The sequence below is a fragment of the Scyliorhinus canicula genome, chromosome 12 (assembly GCF_902713615.1).
Source record: "Scyliorhinus canicula chromosome 12, sScyCan1.1, whole genome shotgun sequence".
In the NCBI taxonomy this organism is placed as follows: domain Eukaryota; kingdom Metazoa; phylum Chordata; class Chondrichthyes; order Carcharhiniformes; family Scyliorhinidae; genus Scyliorhinus; species Scyliorhinus canicula.
Genome location: NC_052157.1, coordinates 98,405,908 through 98,430,624, shown reverse-complemented (window position 1 = coordinate 98,430,624; position 24,717 = coordinate 98,405,908). Strand labels below are relative to the sequence as shown.

Genomic DNA, 24,717 nt, shown 5'->3' with positions numbered 1-24,717 from the left:
CTCCGTCGACCCCCCCCCTCCGTCCGACCCCCCCCCCTCCGTCCGACCCCCCCCCCCCTCCGTCCGACCCCCCCCCTCCGTCCGACCCCCCCCCCCCTCTCCGTCCGACCCCCCCCCCTCCGTCCGACCCCCCCCCTCCGTCCGACCCCCCCCCTCCGTCCGACCCCCCCCCCCTCCGTCCGCCGCCCCCCTCCGTCCGCCGCCCCCTCCGTCCGCCGCCCCCCTCCGTCCGCCGCCCCCCTCCGTCCGCCGCCCCCCTCCGTCCGCCGCCCCCCTCCGTCCGCCGCCCCCCTCCGTCCGCCGCCCCCCCTCCGTCCGCCGCCCCCCTCCGTCCGCCGCCCCCCTCCGTCCGCCGCCCCCCTCCGTCCGCCGCCCCCCTCCGTCCGCCGCCACCCCCTCCGTCCGCCGCCCCCCTCCGTCCGCCGCCCCCCTCCGTCCGCCGCCCCCCTCCGTCCGCCGCCCCCCTCCGTCCGCCGCCCCCCTCCGTCCGAATACAGTCCCTTTGAACTAATTTTTGGCCGTGAAGTAAGAGGACCACTTAAATTGATTAAGGAGAAATTGTGAGTGAGCAGTCTGAAACTACATTGTTGGATTGCATGTCAAGTTAGGGAACAGGTGAATTGGCTGGACAACATTTAAAAGTTGCACAGCATGTGATGAAACAGGAAGCGAACAAGAAAGCAAATGTTCATAGTTTTGCTAGTGGAGATAAAGTTTTAGTATTGTTTCCAGTGGTAGGTGAACCTTTAGATCTGCCAAGGTTTTGTGGACCTTATTAGATTGAAAGGAAATTGAGCGAGATGAATTTTTTGGTAAGATAAAAGGAAAACTCACTGAGTGTTTCATGTGAATATACTTAAAAGATATTTTGAAAGGGAAGGAGAGCAAACGGAGGAGGTTTTAGTGATTCTGACTCAAAATGAAGAACAGCATCCAGATGATTCTGAATTTGACATTCCTTAAATTAAATTGGATGACGAGGATGTTCTTAAATATTGGGATAAATTATTGAGTTACCTTCCCGAGGGAAAACAAACTGATCTGAAAGAGTTATTAATATCACATGGGCAAGTTTGTGGAAATAAGGGGCTGGTTTAGCACAGTGGGCTAAACAGCTGGCTTGTAATGCAGAACAAGACCAGCAGCATGGTTCAATTCCCGTACTGGCCTCCCCGAACAGGCGCCGGAATGTGGCGACTAGGGGCTTTTCACAGTAACTTCATTGAAGCCTACTTGTGACAATAAGCGATTATTATTATTATTATTAATAAATAAGTTGGGAAGTACTAAAATGGTTATAATTGATGTCGGTGTTCCAATTAAACAACATCCATACAGACCCTCTAAAAGTGGCACAGGTTCAAAAGGAAACTGAAAGTATGCTTGAAAATGGCATAATTGAAGTGGGTGGCAGCGAGTGGAACTCACCCATAATGATGGTACTGAAACCGGACGGGTACCCAACGGACTATCGAAAATAGTGTGTGGACCATCAAAATCTGACCATGCTTCATACGCACTTAACAAATCATCTTTCTTATAAATCTTATCCATATAAGTGGAATAGTGTATCGAAAACTTAATGCAGTTCCAAAAACAGACTCTTATCCTATCCCACGTTTGGAGGACTGTATTGAGAAGCTTTTATCTCCAAACTGTATTTACTGAAAGTTTACTGGTACGCACCTTTATCCGAAAGGGTGAAGGAGATTTCACCTTTTGTGACTCCAAATGTTATATACCAATTCATAGTTATGCCATTTGGTATGAATAACGCCCCAGCCACATTTCAACGGTTAATTAACAAAGTCATTTCAGAATTACCCAATTGTGTGGTGTACATAGATGATCTGGTGATTTTTAGTCAGACATGGAAAGAACAATTTAAGCACCCAATGGAGTTATTCAATCGACTTCAGGAGGCAGGTTTGGTGGTAAACCTAGCCAAAAGTGAGTTTGGAAAAGCCCAAGTCACGTTCCTTGGCCATACAATTGGACATGGACAAATGGTCTCACAGGCTGTGAAAACAAAGTTATTGGGAGTTCCCAATACCCTTGACACAAAGAGAAATAATGAGATTCCTTGGCCCGAGTGGGTTTTACCGTAAATTTGTGCTGATTTTTAGTAGCATGGTTGCTCCACTGACAGATTTGCTGAAGAAACGTAGCAAATTCCAGTGGGCAGCAGAGTGTAAACAGGCATTTGACGGCCTGAAGGTTTGTGTTAACCACTACTCCTGTATTGGCACCCCCAAATGACACAAAACCATTCAAAGTGGCTATCGATGTGATGTGGGCATTGCAAGAAGACGATGAAGGAATAGAGCGGCCTATTGGGTATTTTTCCGCAAAATTAAATTATCATGTATTTGACAATTGAAAGGGAGATTTTGAGCTTGGTGCTGGCTTTGCAGCATTTTAACATTTATGTTACCAGCAATTCGTCTGAAACAATTATATATACTGATCATAATTCATTGACGCTTTTGGAGAAATTGAAGAATAAGAATGCCAGACTGTTTCGATTGAGTTTATTATTACAGCCATTTAATTTGGAACTTATAACGGTAGCATAGTAGTAGCACAATTGCTTCACAGCTCTGTTAAGTAATGGTTTAAGAGACATTGCAGTTAGTTGTCTCATTTATGTTAAGTGTCCAATATTTGACACTGATATGTAAAGGGGCTTCAGGTGGCCTCTGGGTCTGGTGATGTGTGGAGTTTTGTGCAGAGTCTGTTGGAAGAAATAAAAGTGTGTTGGTGAAAAAGGAACAGAACTTTTGTCTCTTCATAGCACAGCATCTAATACGTCTAACAATTGATAGCAGAGGATGGTTGCTGTGTAAATGTGAAGGGTTGAAAGATAAAAATTTTCCAGATCAAACCAAGGAGTGAGTGAAAAAAAAGGGATATATGGCTGAACCCAGGATGGCTGGATATCATTTATTTTCTGAAAGGGAATCGTACGACCAATGGAGAAGTGCAGTAGTTATGTGGACTAAGGTAACTGCTTTGGGAAAGAGAAAACAAGGTATGGCATTGGCTCTTTCTTTACCATATGGCAGTAAAATCTGAAACAAAGTGCTTTCTGAGCTGGTTTTGGAAGAGTTAGACTCAGAAGAAAGTCTGCCGACTTTATTACATTATATGGATAAGATTTATAAGAAAGATGATTTGTTAAGTGCGTTTGAAACAAGGTCAGATTTTGATAAATTCTGGAAAATGATTTATCCATGGAAGACTATAAAATGGAATTTGGCAGACAATATAAAAGGCTGCAGAAACACAACCTGGAATTTCCACAGTCTGTGTTGGCCTTTAAATTCCTTGAGTGAGCAACATGGATAGACTCCTGGTTTTGACAGGAGTTCAGTTTACGGATAAGGATACCTTATTCGAACAGATGACAAAAGCTTTACAAAAGTTTCTGGGGAAACATTCGATTCCGATGGCTCTAATGACCCAAATAGGTCAGCCTGCAATAAGGCAGAATATGGAAGATACACTACTAACAGGATGGCGAAATCGGATGGCTACGAACAGGCCTCAAGACTATAAAAGGAGATCGAGACAAGGAAATTATGAAGACAGAAACCCAGTTAGAACCTACAATAGGAAGATGAACCCCAGAAATGCACGGGGCATGATAAATCGATGTTTTCGATGTGACTCTCAATACCATTATGCTTTCAACTGTCCAACTCGTTATGATAGAGTGTTTGAAGTGACACATGACACGGAAGAGTCAGAAGAGGAAAAAGATAGTGACCAGAAAGAAGGCATTGTCCTATTAACAAGCAGTGTTATGCCGGTAATGAGGGTGTTGGTTGCAGAATCCTTCAACTGTGCTGATTTGGACAGTGGCTGCACATCTCCTGTGTGGGGGAGTGACTGGTTAAAACGTTATCTGGACTCCTTGAATGCTGAAAATCGTAACAAGGTTAAGGAATTTGAAAGTTCCACAAGTTTCAGGTTTGGGAATGATAATACTCTGAAGTCGCTGAAAAGAGTGGTGATCCCTTGCAATATTGCTGGAGTGAATCATTTCATTAGCAGAGATGTTGTATCAAGTGAGATACCTTTGCTTCTGAGCAGACTGTCGATGAAGAAAGCACACATGAAACTGGATATGGAACAAGATAAGGCAACAGTTTTTGGAAAGATGATGGACTTACAATTTACACAGTCGGGACACTATTGTATTCCATTACTGACAAATAATAGTTCAAGTAGAGTGGTTAAGGATGTGTTAATGGCTGTTGAAAATGGGATTTTAGCTGATAAAAAGCTTGTTGTAGTAAAACTGCATAGGCAATTTGCACATCCGTCATCTCAGAGGCTGAAAAATTTATTAAAGGATGCAGGGGTAAGGGATGACGACTATACTAAACTGATAGAACAGGTTAGTGATCGCTGTGAAGTTTGTAGGAAGTACAGAAGGACACCAGCACGACCGATAGTAACCCTACCTTTGACCAGGTATTTTAACTACATTATGGCCATGGACCTTGAGATCTGGGATAAAGCAAATAATATATTTATTTTGCATTTTGTAGATTTAGCAACCGGATTTAGTCAATCAACGATTGTACGAAGTAATTCTGGATCAAATCCTTGAAAGATGGATTGGGACAGGAATGGGTCCACCAGCAAAATTCCTTACGGACGATGGGGGAGAATTTGCTAATGATCAGTTTAGGGATATGTGTGAAAACATGAATATCAGAGTTATGAACACGGCTGCAGAAAGCCCATTTAGTAATGGTGTCTGCGAAAGAAATCATGCTGTCATCGATGACATGCTTTGGAAAATTTTGGCAGATTGACCAAACTGCAGGCTCAATTCAGCTTTAGCATGGGCGGTACATGCAAATAATTCATTGCAGATGGTTGGGGGCTATAGTCCCTATCCCTATCAAAGTTTGGTAGAAATCCTAAAATTACGTCCATTTTGGATGACCAACCTCCAGCTTGGGAGGGGACTACAATTAGCTCTGGTTTTGCTGAACAGTTAAACTCATTATATAGCAGTAGAAAAGCTTTTTTGGAAGCAGAGGTCTCTAAGAATTTGCAGAGCTTTAAGACATAATGTACGGCCATCAGATGCCGTTTTTCAGCAAGGAGACATGATATACTATAAGAGAGACAATTCTAATGAATGGAAAGGCCCAGGGAAGATCATAGGCATAGATGGTAAAACAATTATTTTGCAACATGGTAATCAAACTGTTAGGGTACATTCATCAAGGATAATGGTACCGATTACACATTTTCAAATTTAGCAGAGCAGACAGACATGACGAGGAACCAGAGTCATCTGGTACACACGTGTTACAGAACTATGAGGACCAGTTAACTGATATAGACAGGGTTTCTGTCGAGGAACACAACACTTCTGATAAATTAGAACAGGCCATTTTTCCGAAAGGGCAACTGCCAAAAGTTGGTACAAAAGTGACAAACTTGCCTGAAGGGTCTAGTCAATGGAAGGATGCAACTGTTATTAGTAGAGCAGGGAAGGCCACTGGAAAGTATAAACGTTGGTTTAATGTACAGCATTGAGGGGAGAGAGTTAAGACAATGGATTGGAGAAACGAAGTTCAAAAATGGAGGGCACAGAAACACAGTGCCAGTTCAGATAGTACATCGGATAGTGAACAGGTTCGCAGGAAAAGGTCGAGAACTATTGAAAGGACATCCCACAACAGAAGGGAAAGATCAAGCAGTAGTAGTACAGAATGAGATACCAGGCGGGAGAGGGGACGTAGTTTATCAAGATCTCGGAACATGAGTAAGACTACGAATATTAATAGGAGTAGAAGCCCACATGCATGTGAGATTTTGGTGGCTTCAAATAAATTAGATGAAAAAGTTATCAAAGATGCAATCTTATTTGGAAAGCATCAGCCCGATAGCAATTAGTCGTGGCCGGGTTTCACAAAAAGACGCAATGGTTTCAAAGATAGAAAAAGAGCAACTGTGAAGTTTAATTGGGCAACTGAACTGGCTAGGTAGACAGACTAGACCGGACGTGAGTTTTGATGTCTTGGAGTAGTGTACAAAAATGAATGATCCCAAAGTGGAAGACATAATAAGAGCAAATAAAGCATTGAACAAACTAAAAATGCAGGAGTGTGTTTTGAAGTTCCCGGTTTTAGGTGACCTGAGGCACTTGAAACTCATAGTTTATAGTGATGCGTCCTATGCAAATTTATGTGATGGGGTTTCAAGCGCAGGATGTTTTATAATTTTCCTTTTGGGGAACAATGGTAAATGTTGCCCTCTTGTGTGGGAAACAAAGAAAATTAGGAGAGTGCAGCCGGGTAGCTTAAATGCTTCACAGCTCCAGGGTCCCAGGTTCGAATCCAGGCTGGGTCACTGTCTGTGTGGAGTCTGCACGTCCTCCCCCTGTGTGCGTGGGTTTCCTCCGGGTGCTCCGGTTTCCTCCCACAGTCCAAAGATGTGCGGGTTAGGTGGATTGGCCATGCTAAATTGCCCGTAGTGTCCTAATAAAAGTAAGGTTAAGGGGGGGGTTGTTGGGTTACGGGTATAGGGTGGATACGTGGGTTTGAGTAGGGTGATCATGGCTCGGCACAACATTGAGGGCCGAAGGGCCTGTTCTGTGCTGTACTGTTCTATGTTCTATGTTCTAATAGTGGTCAAAAGTACTTTGGCTGCTGAGATGTTAAGCCTTGTGGAAGCAGTGGATATGGCCTTTTATATAAGTCAGATATTGACAGAAATTTTGGGATTAGGGGATTTGGGTAATATACCTATTGACTGTCACATTGACAATAAATCCCTGTGGGAAAATGTGCACTCTACAAAAAGTGTCAGTGAAAAGAGGTTACGGATAGACATCACAAGTTTGAAGCAGACATTGGACAGATGGGAAATAACAAAAATTAAATGGGTCGACAGTGGCTATCAACTGTCAGACTGTTTTACGAAAGGAGGGGCTAGTTCACAAAAGTTTGGATATTGTTAATGAAGGGCGCTTGTTTCTGTGACTTTTTTTCTCTTCCAAAAAAGACTGGAAAACAAAAGGGGGGGAAATCGCGTGTGTGTTTAAGTTTCTTGAAATTTTGTCTTCACCTAATTGGTTTTTTTCTCCAAGGTAGGGGAGACTGTTAAGTAATGGGTTAAGAGACATTGCAATTAGTTGTCTCATTTATGTTAAGTGTTCAATGATTGTCTCATTTATGTTAAGTGTTCAGTGATTGACACTGAGATGTAAAGGAGATTCAGGTGGCCTGTTGGAAGAAATAAAAGTGTGTTGGTGAAAAAGGAACAGACCTTTTGTCTCTTCATACCACAGCATCTAATACATCTAACAAGCTCCAGGGTCCCAGGTTCGATACCCGGCTTGGGTCACTGTCTGTGCGGAGTCTGCACGTTCTCCCCGTGTCTGCTTGCGTTTCCTCCGGATGTTCCGGTTTCCTCTGACAGTCCAAAGATGTGCAGGTTAGGTGGATTGGCCATGCTAAATTGCCCTTAGTGTCCGGAAAGCTTAGTTGGGGTTACGGGGATAGGGGGGAGTAGGGCTGAGGTAGGGTGCCCTTTCCAAGGGCCGGTACAGACTCGATGGGCCCACTGGCCTCCACTGTAAATTCTATGATTCTACAATGATGTGGCAGGACATGAAAACGTGATAGCCGATGCTTTGTCACAAATGTGATGAAGAGAAGCAGGTTCGATGATGGAAGACAAAGAACTAAAATGGACTATTATTATAAATGTTTGCCTGTTTTGATGTTTTAAAATGTATGTATGTTTATTGTCAAGTGTGAGGAATGGGCAAGTGAAAAGTTTAAAAATGAAACCATCTTTGAAGTTTCTTGGCGGAGTTGTTCTGTGAGTGTCCCTTTAAGAAAGGTTTGGTCTCTTATCATGTGACTTGTAGCACGGCTTCAGTTATGTCATTTTGTGGGTAGAGCTGGACTGTGGCTGTCAGGTGAGAGGGAGTTTAGTGTTTGGGTATCAGTTTTCGTTTTGTTGCTTTGGACTGCAGAAGGAAAAAAGTGTTTTCCCTGTTTTTCTCTGTTTTCATTTAAAAGCTGTTCCAGTGAAAAGCAGATTGGGTATGGCAAACTCCCTTGGTAATTTTAAAGATAGAGTTGCTTTCCAGAAGGAGTTTGAAACTGCTGGTCGAAACTGGATCAGAATCTCGAGGAAAAGACAGGTTCCAGTCAAGTGTGCTGAGCATCGCCCTTGAAAGGGGTTTTGGCTTATTAGATTTTGTTCTTGAATTAGAACAGCTAAAAGGGGAATTCATTAATTGTTATATTCATAGATTACTGTAGCTGTTGGGTTGTCTTTATGTTTGTAATTGATTTAAAAAATTATATATATATATATATATATATATATTTATTAAGATGTATACGTGTTATCTACATTCTTGGAATGAATTATGTTTTGATTAACGCGCCAAGGGGATCTGATGAGCATACCTGAAGGTTTTGTGCTTAGCCTAGCCAAATTCAACATAAAGGTTATAGGCCAGGTGAACTTCATAATGCACTTTGAAGTTTCTGAGCCCTGGCCCATAATACTGGCGAAGGTGTTGCCATGGAGAATGTACCAGTTGACGGTGACTGACTATTAATTATTGTTTGAAATTTAAACCAGGCATCTTGATTGTGGTCATGATTGAGGAATGAACAGAATAAGTGACAGCTTTTGCTGGTTCATTCATTAATGAGAATCTACTTGCCAATCTATCAGCACTCTGTTTATACAGTACAAACATATTGTTTTCATTGGCCCAAGACAGAAAACTTTGGCAAAATGTCTCTTTTCAGTAATAGTATAAGCAATCTGTTTACTCTTTATTTCTTATGTACATGAATGGTCACAAAATGGTACAATTTCATGTTGGTTAGGGGAAAGCGGAGGGAGAAGAGAGGAGTTGCAAAGGAAGGAGAGAGAGAGTTGAAGGGGATGGTATTGGAGATAGTGAAATGGAAGTGCAGTGCACGTTTGGAGGAGATTGTGGTCCTCTTACTGGAATGACAATGAGCAGTTGTGAGGGGTGGGGGAGGTTAGGTGACCCAGTGACCAGGATGGGGCGAGTGTTCTGATTACCTGCCCAGCAGGTCAGAACAGACCTAAGACTTACACAGGGCCCAGCTTATGGGCCTTGGGATTGTGTTTTAAGATTTTGAAGGTTTTACGTCATTAATTGTTTTGTGAAATTTGTGAGAAATTAATCCACCGTAGAAATGTGTACACTCCCATCTTTGTGTATCTTTTTAATAGATCTCATCTGCTGCCTGTGGCTATGGATTCACTTTACTGGCTTCACAAACCTGCGACATCACTAAAGTCTGGGGAATGGGTCTGAACAAAGATTCCCAGATTGGATTTCATCGGAGTCGGAGAGACAGGAGTGAGTTGCTGTATCCAGGGATGGAAAATGTCTGATGTTTAGTGTTTGCTTTTATTCAATTGGAGATTTGAGTTGGGTGTGTGGTGTTGCGACACTCGTGGGATTATCTAGAACAAGCTCGTCCAACCATTTTATGTTGGGGGTGGGGGCTATTTCAAAATTTTTCTTAATCGAGGGGCTGATGAGCAAGTCTCTAAAAGATAGTTTGGTACAACATTAAACATGAATTTTTAAAAATACTTGGGTATAAAAATAAACGACTTGCTGAGCAAAAAAACCCCAATGAATAATAAATAAAGATGAATATTAGAGTTTAATGGGTTGTTTCTGTGTGTCCAGATCACTCCCAATTTCAGGATCCTCACCCTCGCCCATTGTGAGAGTGGATCAGAGTGTGTGTGGGTGATGAGAATCCTGAGCCTGGGAGTTAATCAGACTTGTGGGTGCCCCCTGCAAGGCCCTTGCGCCCCCGGCCCTCCTTGGCACTACACATTGCTGTTTATCAAAGTCATGTTAAAATCAGCATACAGTGGGCATAGCGAAACAGGTAATGTTTGTTTCAATTGTTCCAGGTCATTATGGATGATCTTAATTACCAATCCCTGTTGGAAACCTCCAACATTTCCCTCTGTAAAAAGTAACTGATGAGGAAATTGATCCTTTGATTCTAGAACCTAATTTTTTTTTATTTGTATGATGCTGTGTTTTATAACCACCTAGGTGGTGTGGCTCGTTATCTGTGTGAATGTCTTGAGGCGAGAAGCCGTGCTATGGGATAGTATTGTTTGATGTGAAACAGAACTAAGATCTTCAAGTGGCTAAATATGAAAGGATAAGAACATAAGAACTAGGAGCAGGAGTAGGCCATCTGGCCCCTCGAGCCTGCTCCACCATTCAATGAGATCATGGCTGATCTTTTTTGGACTCAGCTCCACTTTCTGGCCCGAACACCATAACCCTTAATCCTTTTATTCTTCAAAAAACTGTCTATCTTTACCGTAAAAACATTTAATGAAGGAGACTCAACTGTTTCACTGGGCAAGGAATTCCATAGCTTCACAACCCTTTGGGTGAAGAAGTTCCTCCTAAACTCAGTCCTAAATCTACTTCCCCTTATTTTGAGGCTATGCCCCCTAGTACTGCTTTCACCCGCCAGTGGAAACAACCTGCCCGCATCTATCCTATCTATTCCCTTCATAATTTTATATGTTTCTATAAGATCCCCCCTCATCCTTCTAAATTCCAACGAGTACAGTCCCAGTCTACTCAACCTCTCCTCGTAATCCAACCCCTTCAGCTCTGGGATTAACCTAGTGAATCATCTCTGCACACCCTCCAGCGCCAGTACGTCCTTTCTCAAGTAAGGAGACCAAAACTGAGTACAATACTCCAGGTGTGGCCTCACTAACACCTTATACAATTGCAGCATAACCTCCCTAGTCTTAAACCCCATCCCTCTAGCAATGAAGGACAAAATTCCATTTGCCTTCTTAATCACCTGTTGGACCTGTAAACCAACTTTCTGTGACTCATGCACTAGCACACCCAGGTCTCTCTGCACAGCAGAATGCTTTAAGATTTTATCATTTAAATAATAATCCCGTTTGCTGTTATTCCTACCAAAATGGATAACCTCACATTTGTCGACATTGTATTCCATCTGCCAGACCCTAGCCCATTCACTTAACCTATCCAAATCCCTCTGCAGACTTCCAGTATCCTCTGCACTTTTTGCTTTACCACTCATCTGCAAACTTGGACACATTGCCCTTGGTCCCCAACTCCAAATCATCTATGTAAATTGTGAACAATTGTGGGCCCAACACGGATCCCTGAGGGACACCACTAGCTACTGATTGCCAACCAGAGAAACACCCATTAATCCCCACTCTTTGCTTTCTATTAATTAACCAATCCTCTATCCATGCTACTACTTTACCCTTAATGCCATGCATCTTTATCTTATGCAGCAACCTTTTGTGTGGTACCTTGTCACAGGCTTTCTGGAAATCCAGATAAACCACATCCATTGGCTCCCCGTTATCTACTGCACTGGTAATGTCCTCAAAAAATTCCACTAAATTAGTTAGGCATGACCTGCCCTTTATGAACCCATGCTGCATCTGCCCAATGGGACAATTTCCATCCAGATGCCTCGCTATTTCTTCCTTGATGATAGATTCCAGCATCTTCCCTACTACCAAAGTTAAGCTCACTGGCCTATAATTACCCGCTTTCTGCCTACCTCCTTTTTTAAACAGTGGTGTCATGTTTGCTAATTTCCAATCCACCGGGACCACCCCAGAGTCTAGTGAATTTTCGTAAATTATCACTAGTGCATTTGCAATTTCCCTAGCCATCTCTTTCAGCACTCTGGGAAGCATTCCATCAGGGCCAGGAGACTTGTCTACCTTTAGCCCCATTAGCTTGCCCATCACTATCTCCTTAGTGATAACAATCCTTTCAAGGTCCTCACCTGTCATAGCCTCATTTCTATCAGTCGCTGGCATGTTATTTGTGTCTTCCACTGTGGACACCGACCCAAAAAACCTGTGCAGTTCCTCAGCCATTTCCTCATCTTCCGTTATTAAAACTCGGCTTCTGCTCCAGTGAACATGTTGTTATGGTACTGTTTTGAATTCTGTTTCAGCCAAGGGTTATGAATTTGTCCTGGAACCGTCACCAGTCCCATTACCTCTGGAGAAGCCTCAGGAGACCCGTGTGGTCCAGGTGTCCTGTGGGAGAGCACACTCACTGCTGCTGACTGATAATGAGGGAGGTCTGTATCTGCTTTTTCAACATAACTATTTCAGCCTTTATTCTCTGTGTTATGGAAAGGAGAGAGAGTCAAACTGAAGTGCTTTATTTTATCACTGCCTGCCTGCAAACAGAAGTGTTTTAATTTTGAAGTAGATTGTTGTGTTTTTCCAAACACATTATGGAAATCAATTTTCAAATGTCTCACAGCAAATTTTCTTTAGGGTTAAATCAGAAGTATTGTTTACTCATACATTCAAACTCGCAGCTGGGCCAAGAGTATCGTGGCCAGTTCAGGGCACCACATTTTAAGAAGGATATCAATGCATTGGACATGGTGCAGCATAAAATTCCTAAAATAGTACCAGTGATAAAGAACTTCAGTTATTTGCTGAGAGCAGAGCACCTGCTAACCTTAGAGCAGAGGTGGTTAAAGGGTATTTAAGAGAGGTTTTGACATCCATGAAGGATTTGTAAGAGTAAGTAAGGAGAAACTGTTTCCCCTAGCAGAAGGGTCCGTAACCAGAATATGCAGATTTAGAATTGGCAAAAAAACCATAAGTGTGATGATTTTTTAATGCAGAACTGTCTGAACTGTCTGAACGCACTAACGCACTGTCTGAAAGGGCGATGGAAGCAGATTGAACAGTAACTTCCAAATAAGAATTGGATAAACATGTGGACAGGAAGGATTTACAAGGCTGTAGGGAAAGAAAGCAAGGGAATAATTGGTTAACACTTTCAAAAGAGCCAGTACAGACAAAATGGGCTGAATGGTGCTTTGTAGTTCTATGGTCTATTGTGGGTCAAGTGCTCCAAGCATCTGGAGAGGGACAGTTAAACATCATATGTTGCTGCCATTAGTTTGAGAAATCTACATTTTCTGCAGTGTTGATGATAGATAATCTGTGGTGTGATGTATTGTTTTTAATAAACATTTTATTGAGGTTTTTTTTGGTTTTAAGACAACAACAAAATAAACAATATACATAAGTCTATAAACACAGTGCAAAAATAAAAAGCCTGCTACCTCCCTTGCAGGTCTCGCCTTTATCCCTACTCTAAACTAAACTAGTTTCTCCTGACGATTAATTTTGGGCAAATTGGTCGACTAACGGTTGCTACCTCCGGGCGAACCCGAACAGTGACCCTCTCAAGGCGAACTTGATTTTCTCCAGCCAGAAAGCTAGCCATGTCCGATAGCCAGGTCTCCGACTTCGGGGGCTTTGAGTCCCTCCAAGCTAATAGTATCCGTCTCCAGGCTACCAGGGAAACAAAGGCAAGAACGTCTGCCTCTTTCTCCTCCTGGATTCCCGGATCTTCCGACACCCCAAAAATCATCACCTCCGGAATTGGTGCCACCCTTGTTTTTAACACCGTGGACATGACGTCTGCAAACCCCTGCCAGGATCCTCTGAGCTTTTGGCATGACCTGAACATATGGACATGGTTTGCTGCCTCCCTTGCACACCTGCCTTCTACACCAAAGAACCTGCTCATCCATGCCACTGTCACGTGAGCCGAGTGAACGACCCTGAACTGTATCAGGCTGAGCCTGGCACATGTTGTGGACGTGTTGACTCTACTCAACGCATCCGCCCAGAGACCATCCTCTATCTCTCCTCCTAACTCCTCCTCCCATTTGCGCTTCAGCTCCTCGGTCTGTGTGTCCTCTGACCCCATGAGCTCCTTCTAGATGTCGGAGACCTTCCCTTCTCCCACCCTCACTCTGGAAACTACCCTATCCTGAATCCCCTTTGGTGGTAGGAGTGGGAAGGTTGAGACCAGTCTACGGAGAAAGTCCCGCACCTGCAGGTACCTAAATTAGTTTCCCCTTGCCAATCCGAATTTCTCCTCCAGCTCCCTCAAGCTAGGAAAGCTCTCTTCTATAAACATATCCCCCATCCTCTAAATTCCTGCCCTCTGCCATTTCTGAAATCCCCCGTCCGTCTTTCCGGTGAAAAAGGGTGGTTATTACAGATTGGGGACCAGACCGATGCTCGCACCACTCCCACATGCTTCCTCCATTGCCCCCAGACTCTCGGGGCTGCCACCACCACGAGGCTGGTGGAGTACCGTGCCGGCAGGAACGGCAGAGGCGCCGTTATCAGTGCCCCCAAACTGGTGCCCTTGCATGAAGCCGCCTCCATACGCTCCCATGCTGACCCCCCCCCCCCCCCCCCCCCCCCCCAAACACCCACTTCCTGATCATGGCTATATTCGCCGTCCAATAATAGTTACTGAAGTTTGGCAGCGCCAGGGTGTGATGTATTGTTGCAACACGCTGGGCGAGTGCGTGGTCAATTCCAGCCCCACAGACCCGGAGTCCCAACACCAGTGAATTAACCAATAATTCATGTTTTCCGAAGATCTTTAACCCTTTACTGCTCCAATGAGTTACAGACACAAGATTTATGTGTATAACGTTAACAAACTGTTTATTAATAAAACAAAAAAATGATGAACATGTGAGGAAATTACAGGATAAAGGCCTACCAGACTACCTAATCCCCAAAACCCATCCCACACTCTACCCAGACAGACACAAGACTGACACATCATAGAATTTACAGTGTAGAAGGAGGCCATTAGGCCCATTGAGTATGCACCGGCCCTTGGAAAGAGCACCCCACTAAAGCGCGCACCTCTTCCACACCATCCCCTTAACCCAGTAACCTCAATTAACCTTTTTGGACACTAAGGGCAATTTTTCATGGCCAATCCACCTAACCTGCACATCTTTGTACTGTGGGAGGAAACCGGAGCACCCAGAGGAAACCCACGCACACACGGGGAGAACGTACAGACCCCACACAGACAGTGACCCAAGCCAGAAATTGAACCTGGGACCCTGGAGCTGTGAAGCAACTGTTCTAACCACTATGCTACCGTGCTGCGCAAAGGTAAGGGCGGGTGGGGAGAAAGAAAATGGGGATCAAAGATCAGTCTGAGATGAGTCTGCACTACTGTGGTTGCAGCCTTTGGGAAATGGATTTACTTGAGAGGTTCAGGTTGGCGCAATTCTGTCCTTCGACCACCGATGGTGTTCCACTGAAGAATTCCAGGTCAGGCTGATTCCGCTCTTAAGCCACCAGATAGTGCTAGGTCCGGGATGTTTGGATCAGTGCAGTTCTCCTCACCAGTCACCAGATGTTGGTGTACATAGGGTGCTCAGGTCAGTGCATTTCTGCCTTTCTCCCACCAGATGGAGCTTCCACCTCCCTGTGAGAACAATACAGCTCTGATCCTGGAACTTAGCAATTTTTACTTGCCCTATTCGTGTCCAAAACTCGAAAACATCACAAATGCTCCCACCTTAAGCTTCAATTCTTCAGCTGTTCCCAGCCCCGGACACACCGTTCGAAGGTTCCTGACCTTTGGGGAAACAACTTGCAACTATTCAAAGAACAAAGAAAAATTACAACACAGGAACAGGCCCTTCGGCCCCCCAAGCCTGCGCCGATCCAGATCCTCTATCTAAAACTGTTGTCTATTTTATAAGGATCTGTTACCCTCTGCTCCCTGCCCATTCATGTATCTGTCCAGATACATCTTAAATGACGCTATCGTCATTTAAGACGTCATTTAAGCACGGTAGCATTGTGGATAGCACAATTGCTTCACAGTTCCAGGGTCCCAGGTTCGATTCTGGCTTGGGTCACTGTCTGTGCGGAGTCTGCACATCCTCCCCGTGTGTGCGTGGGTTTCCTCCGGGTGCTCCGGTTTCCTCCCACAGTCCAAAGATGTGCAGGTAGGTGGATTGGCCATGATAAATTGCCCTTGGTGTCCAAAATTGCCCGTAGTGTTGAGTGGGGTTACTGGGTTATGGGGATAGGGTGGAGGTGTTGACCTTGGGTAGGGTGCTCTTTCCTAAGAGCCGGTGCAGACTCGATGGGCCGAACGGCCTCCTGCACTGTAAATTCTATGATAATCTATGATAATCGTGCCCGCCTCTACCACTTTCGCCGGCAATGCGTTACAGACGCCCACCACCCTCTGCGTAAAGAACTTTCCACGGATATCTCCCTGAAACTGTTCCCCTCTCACCTTGAACCCGTGACCCCTAGTAATTGAGTCCCCCACTCTGGGGGGAAAAAGCTTTTTGCTATCCACACTCTGTCTATACCTCTCATGATTTTGTAGACCTCAATGAGGTCCCCCCTCAACCTCCATCTTTCGAATGAAAATAACCCTAATCTATTCAACCTCTCTTCATTGCTATCACCCTCCATACCAGGCAACAACCTGGTGAATCTACTCTGCACATTCTCCAAAGCATCCACATCCTTTTGGTAATGTGGCGACCAGAACTGTATGCAGTATTCCAAATGTGGCTGAACCAAAGTCTCATACAACTGTAAAATGACCTGCCAACTCTTGTACTCAATACCCCTTCCGATGAAGGAAAGCATGCCGTATGTCTTCTTGACCACTCTATTGACCTGAACACCCAGATCTCTCTGTACATCAATTTTCCTCAGGGCTTTTTCATTTACCGTATAGTTCGCTCTTGAATTGGATCTTCCAAAATGCATCATGTCGCATTTGCCCGGATTGAACTCCATCTGCCATTTCTCCGCCCAACTCTCCAATCTATCTATATTCTGCTGCATTCTCTAACAGTCCCCTTCACTATCTGCTACTCCACCAATCTTAGTGTCGTCTGCAAACCTGCTCATCAGACCACCTATACCTTCCTCCAGATCATTTATAAAAATGGAACACACACTAGCTTTCTCAAGTGAGGAAGGAGTAGTGCTCTGAAAGCTAGTGTTTGAAACAAATCTGTTGGACTTTAACCTGGTGTTGTAAGATTTCTTACTGTGCTATCCCTCATTTTCACAGGGACATGTCAGTCCTGCACTCTAATCAACCTCTCTTTAAAAGCCTGCCACATATCAAATGTGGGTTTACCTTCAAACAGCTGCTCCCAATCCCATTCCCCAGCTCCTGCCAAATCTTGGTATAGTTGGCCTTCCCCCAATTTAGCACTCTTCCTTTAGGACCACTCTCGTCTTTGTCCATGAGTATTCTAAAACTTACGGAATTGTCATCACTATTCCAAAGGTAATCGCCGACTGAAACTTCAACCACCTGGCCGGCCTCATTCCCCAACACCAGGTCCAGTATGGCCCCTTCCCGAGTTGGACTATTTACATACTGCTCTAGAAAACCCTGCTGGATGCTCCTTACAAATTCTGCTCCATCTAGACCTCTGACACCAAGTGTACCTCAATCAATGTTGGGAAAATTAAAATCTCCTATCACTACTACCCTGTTGCTCCTACATCTTTCCATAATCTGTTTACATATTTGTACCTCTATCTCACGCTCGCTGTTGGGAGGTCTGTAGTACAGCCCGAACATTGTTACCGCAGCTTTCCTATTTCTGAGCTCTGCCCATATCGCCTCACTGCTCGAGTCCTCCATAGTGCTCTCTTTCAGCACAACTGTGTATCCTCTCTGACCAGTAATGCAACTCCTCCACCCCTTTTACCTCCCTCTCTATCCTGCCTGAAGCATCGATATCCTGGAATATTTAGTTGCCAATCATGCCCTTCCCTCAACCAAATCTCAGTTATAGCAATAAGATCATACTCCCAGGTACTAAACCAAGCCCTAAGTTGATCTGCCTTACCTACTACACTTCTTCCATTAAAACAAATGCACCTCAGACCACCAGTCCCTTTGCTCCCATCAACTGCTCCCTGCCTACTCTTCCCCTTAGTCACACTGACTTCATGATCTAGTTCCTTCCAGGCTTTAGTTACTACCTCCTTACTGTCCGCCAACCACCTCATTTCGTTCCCATCCCCCTGCCACATTAGTTTAAATCCCCTCCAACAGCGTTAGCAAAAGCACCCCCAAGGACATTGGTTCCAGTCCGGCCCAGGTGTAGACCGTCCAATTTGAAGTAGTCCCACCTCCCCCAGAACTGGTCCCAATGTCCCAAAAATCTGAACCCCTCCCTCCTGCACCATCTCTCAAGCCACGCATTCACCCTGTCTATTCTTTCATTTCTACTCTGACTACCACGTGGCACTGGTAGCAATCCTGGGATTACTACCTCTGAGGTCCGACTTTTTAACTTGGCTCCTAACTCCCTAAATTCTGCTTGTAGGACCTCATCCTATTTTTTTACCTATATCATTGGTGCCTATATGCACTACGACAACTGGCTGTTGACCCTCCCCCTTCAGAATGTTCTGCAGCCGATCTGAGACATCCCTGACCCGTGCACCTGGGAGGCAACATACCATTCGGGAGTCTCGTTTTCGACCACAACCGCCTATCTACTCCCCTTACAATTGAGTCCACTATGACTATAGCCCTTCCACTCTTTTTCCTGCCCTTCTCAGCAGAGCCAGCCATGGTGGCTACTGCTGCCTTCACCTGGTGAGCCATCCCCCCCAACAGTATCCAAAACGGTATACCTGATTTGGAGGGAGATGACAGCAGGGGACACCTGCACTGCCTTCCTGCTTTTTCTCTGCCTTTTGGTCACCCATTCCCTTTCTCCCTCAGCAATCCTGATCTGTGGTGTGACCAATTCGCTAAACTTGCTATCCACGACCTCCTCAGCATCGCGGATGCTCCAAAGTGAATCCATCCGCAGCTCCAGAGCCGTCATGCGGTCTAACAGGAGCTGCAGCTGGACACACTTCCCGCACGTGAAGGAGCCAGGGACATCAGCCACGTCCCTGAGCAAGAGGAGCATAACATGGGCCTGAGATCTCCTGCCATTTTTTATCTTAAACTTAACTTAGTCCAACAATAATATCAAATAATAGATAAATGAAAAAGGGAAAAAAAACGAAAAATTGTTACCAATCACACGATTAAAAAAAATGTATTCAAGATTTCTTTCCCAGTTCTGATGGCTGGCTTTGCCCCTTCAGACAAGAAAGTCTTCACAGGTGTGGCTAGAATGCCTATTAAAACTGTCCAAAGGAGAGAGAGACTTCAGGGTCCTTGCTCGCTGGCTTTCCACACACAACTGAACACAAAATGGAACCCCAGAAGACCTGTCTTCTTTCCTGAAAGTTTCTGTCTGACTTCACCAACCACAGGCAACAATGGGAGCTGGCTGAAAATCCTATATACACTGGTTGGTTGTTTGCCAAATCGATCAAACAACATCACGGATTCTGCCACAGAACCTAAAGGGCATGTTTTTGGACCAGCCCATCAGAACAGGGGATGTTTGTTCAGTGTCCAAAGACTACAATTTCAATCTCTAAGGGTGCAATAACTTTGCAGCAGCTAACCTGAGGAATGTAGATCAGAACAGGCAGGAGGACAGGCATTAAAAGGCAACGACGGACAGTGAGAAATTATCCTAACAGTATATAGATGAAAATAAGATATTTGATAGAAATGACCTTAAGAGGACAAGGACAAGTGGGGGATGGACAGCACCTGACAGTGGGGAATGGGTTGTGGATGGATGTGGCAGCAGAATCACTAGGGGCAGTGTGGAAAAATGAATTGGAGCAGACAATAATCTGATGTAGTGAGAAATTGAGGGGGTCAAACTGGGACTAGCCCATTGGACTGTCGTCTTTTTCTGAGCTGTCCTCACATGCGTTTGTAAGCGTTGTAAACAGAATCGGACATGACCTCTACTTCCCTTGATATTTCTAGAGGCTGTTTGTGTTTGTTTGCACATTAGGATAAACTGTTAGGATATTGTTGTAAAACCTTTTTTCTACCCTCTGTCCCCTATTTGTCCCTTTCCTGCTGCCTGCTTTGATCTTCTGGTTAGTTGTTACATTACTGCACCCTTTGGGATTTATGTTTAAATTACGGTCTTTAGACACTGGAACATCCCTGTGCTGTTGGACCAGGCCAATAGGTCCCCTTTAGGTTCTGTGATGTTGTTTGATAGACTTGGCAAGCAGCAAATTGGTATATGTGGGATTCTCGGCCGGCCCCTTGTCAAAGATTATAAGACTGGATTCTTGAAGGACCACATCGACACATTCATAGAATCATTGAATTTACAGTGCAGCAGGAGGCCATTTGGCCCATCGAGTCTGCGCCGGTCCTGGAAAGAACACTACCTAAACTCGCACCTCCATCTGTAACCCAGTAACCCCACCCAACCTTTTTGGACACGAAGGGCAATTTTAGCATGGCCAATCCACCTAACCTGCTCATCTTTGGATTCCGGGAGGAAATCTGAGCACCTAGAGGAAACCCACGCAGACACTGAGAGAACGTGCAGACTCTGCACAGACAGTGCCCCAAGACGGGAATTGAACCTGGAGCTGTGAAGCAACTGTGCTAACCACTGTGCTTCCCATAAACTCCTGTAAATTTAAGCAGCAACTTTTTACTTGTACAAGGGCTGGTTTTCCTACTGACAGCAAGGTATTGAAACCCTAAGTGCCAGCCTGAGAAGAGCAAATAGTACACGTGCAGTATTTATACAAATCTGGATAAATGCAAGTTGTTCTGTTTGGCAGTTGGATCCGGTGATGGCATGTGACAAAGTCACAAGATAGTAACAAGATTTACAGACAATTGATGAAAATAGATGTGATTGCAAATTTACAAAATGTAATACCACATGGATAAAAGGAACAAAGCTTGACCCAATGAGATTACAATTGCAACTCATTAAGTATTCAGGTAAACTAGAACAATGGTCACAGCTGCTTGGCCGAATGTGATTACAATTTCAACCTATTAGCTCTTAGTGAACCAATATGCTCCCACATTTCCCTCTTTGTGCTTACCAAAGCACAATAAAACAGAAAAGTAGCAAGATCATCGAAGCAAAATTAATAACAGTCGGGCTACCAATACAGTCTCTAGTTCAGTCCATGGGTCGTGATTGCCCCACGGCCGCTGCTTGATCCAGCCTCATCCACAATGGGGATTTCCAGGAGATCATTCTTATATTATGATGACTTTGGGCACAAGTTAGGCCACATCAAAGTCCAACAAGGAGGGGAATCAATGCTAGGTACAAAATCCAATCAAATTACTGTAAGACAGAAGGGTCAAAGTTAGGAATTTCCATGACACCATTATCTATTTCATCAATTTGGCAACCTGTTCCATATTCAGGCAGAGCTCTCGTGATAGGGGATTTGATTGTAAGGGCAGTAGACAGGCGTTTCTGTGGATGCAAACAAGACTCCTGGGTGCAAGGGTCCTGGATGTCTGAGTGGTTGCAGCGTGAACAGCCAGCTGTTGTGGTGCATATAGGCACCAGCGATATAGGTAAATAATGGAATGAGGTCCTACATGCTGAATTTAGGGAGTTAGGAGAAAAACTAAAAGTAGGATCTCACAGGTAGTAATCTTGGGATTGCGACCAGTGCCACGTGCTAGTCAGAGTAGGAATGACAAGATAGACAGGATGAATGTGTGGCTTGAAAGATGGTGCAGGAGGGAGGGATTCAGATTTTTGGGACATTGGAACTGGTTCTGGGAGAGGTGGGCCTATTACAAATCGGACGGTCTACACTTGTGCAGGACTGGAACCAATGTCCCAGGGGTGTTTGCTAGTGCTGTTGGGGAGGGTTTAAACTAATGTGGCAGGGGGATAGGAACCAGTGACGTCAGAGGATAGTAAAGAGGGGACATAAACAAAAGCTAGTCACGAGAAGAGGGTAGTAAAGAGGGGGCATAAACAAAAGCTAGTCAGCAGAAAAGTGGAAGGCAGAGAAACAGATTGAACTGCCTAGTTTGGCAGGGGGGTGGGAACCAGAGCAGTAGGTCAGCGGGAGAAATAACTGAGGGAGAGCTACAGACTAAGGCCAGTAAGATTAAGAGGAAGAGCAGGCAGGGAGTGGCTGGCCAATGCAGCGAGCCTGGTGGGCTGAAGTGCATTAGTTTCAGTGCGAGTATTTCAGGTAAGACAGATGAACTTAAGAGCTTGGATTAGTACATGGAATTATGATGTTGCTATTACAGAAACTTGGTTGAAAGAGGGACATGACTGGCAGCTAAACACCAGGATTCAGATGCTTCAGGCAGGATAGAGGGGGGTGCAAAAGGGGTGGTGGAGTTGCATTATTGGTTAAGGAGAATATCACAGCTGTGCTGAGGAAGGACACCTTGGAGGGTTCAGGCAGTGAGGCAATATGGGTAGAGCTCAGGAATAAGAAGTATGTTGTCACAATGTTGGGGTTTTACTACAGACCTAACAGCCTGTAGGAGATAGAGGAGCAGCTATGCAGACAGACCTTGGAAAGCTGCATAAAAAATAGGGTTGTTTGGTGGGTGATTTTAACTTTCCCTTTATTGACTGGACACACTTACTAGGCATGGATGGAGCAGAATTTGTAAGGAGCATCGAGGAGGGTTTCTTGAAGCAACATGTAATAGAAACCTCTAAAATTCTAACAGGATCATGGGCGGCACGGTAGCACAGTGGTAGTACTGTTGCTTCACAGCTCCAGGGTCCCAGGTTCGATTCCCGGCTTCTGTGCGGAGTCTGCACGTTCTCCCCGTGTCTGCGTGGGTTTCCTCCGGGTGCTCCGGTTTCCTCCCACAGTCCAAAGATGTGCAGGTTAGGTAGATTGGCCATGATACATTGCCCTTAGTGTCCAAAGAGGTTGGGTTGCGGGTGGAGGCATGGGCTTAAGCTTAAGTGGGGTGCTCGTTCCAAGGACTGGCGCAGACTCGATGGGCCGAATGGTCTCGTGTACTGTAAATTCTATGAAATAAACTCGGTCTGCTCTCACTGGAATGACGGAGGTTGAGAGGCGACCTGATAGAGGTCTACAAGATTGAGTGGCTTGGACAGAGTGGATAATCAGATGCTCTTTCCTAGGGGAGGAGAGACGCGTACTAGGGAACATGGGTTTAAAGTACATGGGAAAAAGCTTAGAATAGATGTGCGAGGCAAGTCTTTTTACCCAGAGGGTGGTAAATGTATGGAACGCGCTGCATGGGGAGGGTTACGATAGCGGCAGTTTAAAAAAAAACATTTTATTAAGATTTTCACACAATATAAACAACAAAACAATATTAACAAAACAACCGTGGTAAAAACCCAAGAACAACACCCACCCAACCACAAAAGCAACTGCAAACAAAAAAAAACACCCAAACAACAAAAGGGAACGAGATAACACCCGCCACATCCCACAAACCCATGTACACAGTTCTCCCTCCCACCGAACCAAACCCCCTCCCTCCCCCCCCCCCCCCCCCCCCCCCCCCCCCCCCCCCGGGTTGCTGCTGCTGCCAGCCTATTTCCCTACCGTTCCGCCAGGATGTCCAGGAAAGGCTGCCACGCCTAAAGAACCCTTGTACTGATCCCCTCAGGGCAAATTTCACCTTCTCCAATTTAATGAACCCCGCCATATGATTGATCCAGGCCTCCACGCGGGGCCTCGCATCCTTCCATTGAAGCAAGATCCTCCGCCGGGCTACTAGGGACGCAAAGGCCAGAACACCGGCCTCTTTCGCCTCCTGCACTCCCGGCTCCACTGCAACCCCAGCCTGGCTTGACCCTGGATCCCACCACCTCAACACCGTCCTTGCTACCCCCGTCCAAAACTCCCCCAGCGCTGGGCACGCCCAAAACATATGGGCGTGATTCGCTGGGCTCCCCAGGCACCTAGCACATCTGTCTTCGCCCCCGAAAAACCTACTCATCTTCGTCCCAGTCATGTGGGCCCTATGCAGCACCTTGAACTGTATAAGGCTAAGCCTCGCACAGGAAGAGGAGGAATTCACTCTCTCCAGGGCATCCGCCCACGTCCCCTCCTCAATCTCCTCACCCAGCTCATCTTCCCATTTCCCCTTCAGTTCCTCCACCGAGGCCTTGTCTACCTCCTGCATTACCCGGTATATGTCCGAAATCCTCCCTCCTCCAACCCACACCCCCGAAAGCACCCTGTCCCGTACCCCACGTGGGGGCAGCAAGGGGAACCGCTCCACCTGCCGCCTGGCAAACGCCCTAACCTGCATGTACCTAAACATGTTCCCCGGGGGGAGACCAAACTTCCCCTCTAACTCCCCCAAGCTCGCGAACCTCCCCTCCACAATCAGGTCCCTCAACCTCCTAACCCCTACCCTGTGCCAGCCCAGAAATCCGCCATCAATGCTCCCTGGGACAAGCCAATGGTTCCGCCGTATCGGGGCCTCCATCGAGCCCCCCACTTCTCCCGTATGCCGTCTCCATTGCCCCCAAATTTTGTGGGTAGCCGCCGCCCCCGGGCTCGGGTATACCTCATTGGAGGGAGTGGCAACGGCGCCGTTACCAGTGCCTCCAGGCTCGTGCCCACACAGGACACCACCTCCATCCTCTTCCATGCTGCCCCTTCCCCGTCCATTACCCACTTACGCACCATCGCTGCATTGGCAGCCCAATAGTACCCACAGAGGTTGGGCAACGCCAGCCCCCCCCTATCCCTGCCCCATTCCAGGAACACTCTTCTCACCCTCGGAGTCCCATGCGCCCACACAAATCCCGTAATACTCCTGTTGACCCTCATAAAAAAGGCCTTCGGGATAAGGATGTGGAGGCACTGGAACAGGAACAAAAACCTCGGGAGCACTGTCATCTTAACGGACTGCACCCTCCCTGCCAGTGACAGCGGTAA

At 45.6% G+C, this 24,717-nt stretch overlaps 1 protein-coding gene across 2 annotated transcripts in view; it reads left to right on the top strand.

Moving 5' to 3' along the window:
* Positions 1-24,717, top strand: part of rcc1l (RCC1 like) — a 242,932-nt gene that overhangs the window by 43,532 nt on the left and 174,683 nt on the right. For both annotated transcript variants that reach the window (XM_038813553.1, XM_038813551.1), the window contains exons 2-3: positions 9,262-9,391; positions 12,042-12,170. In XM_038813553.1, the coding sequence (XP_038669481.1) occupies positions 9,262-9,391; positions 12,042-12,170 (259 nt within the window). The remainder of the gene's footprint in view (positions 1-9,261; positions 9,392-12,041; positions 12,171-24,717) is intronic.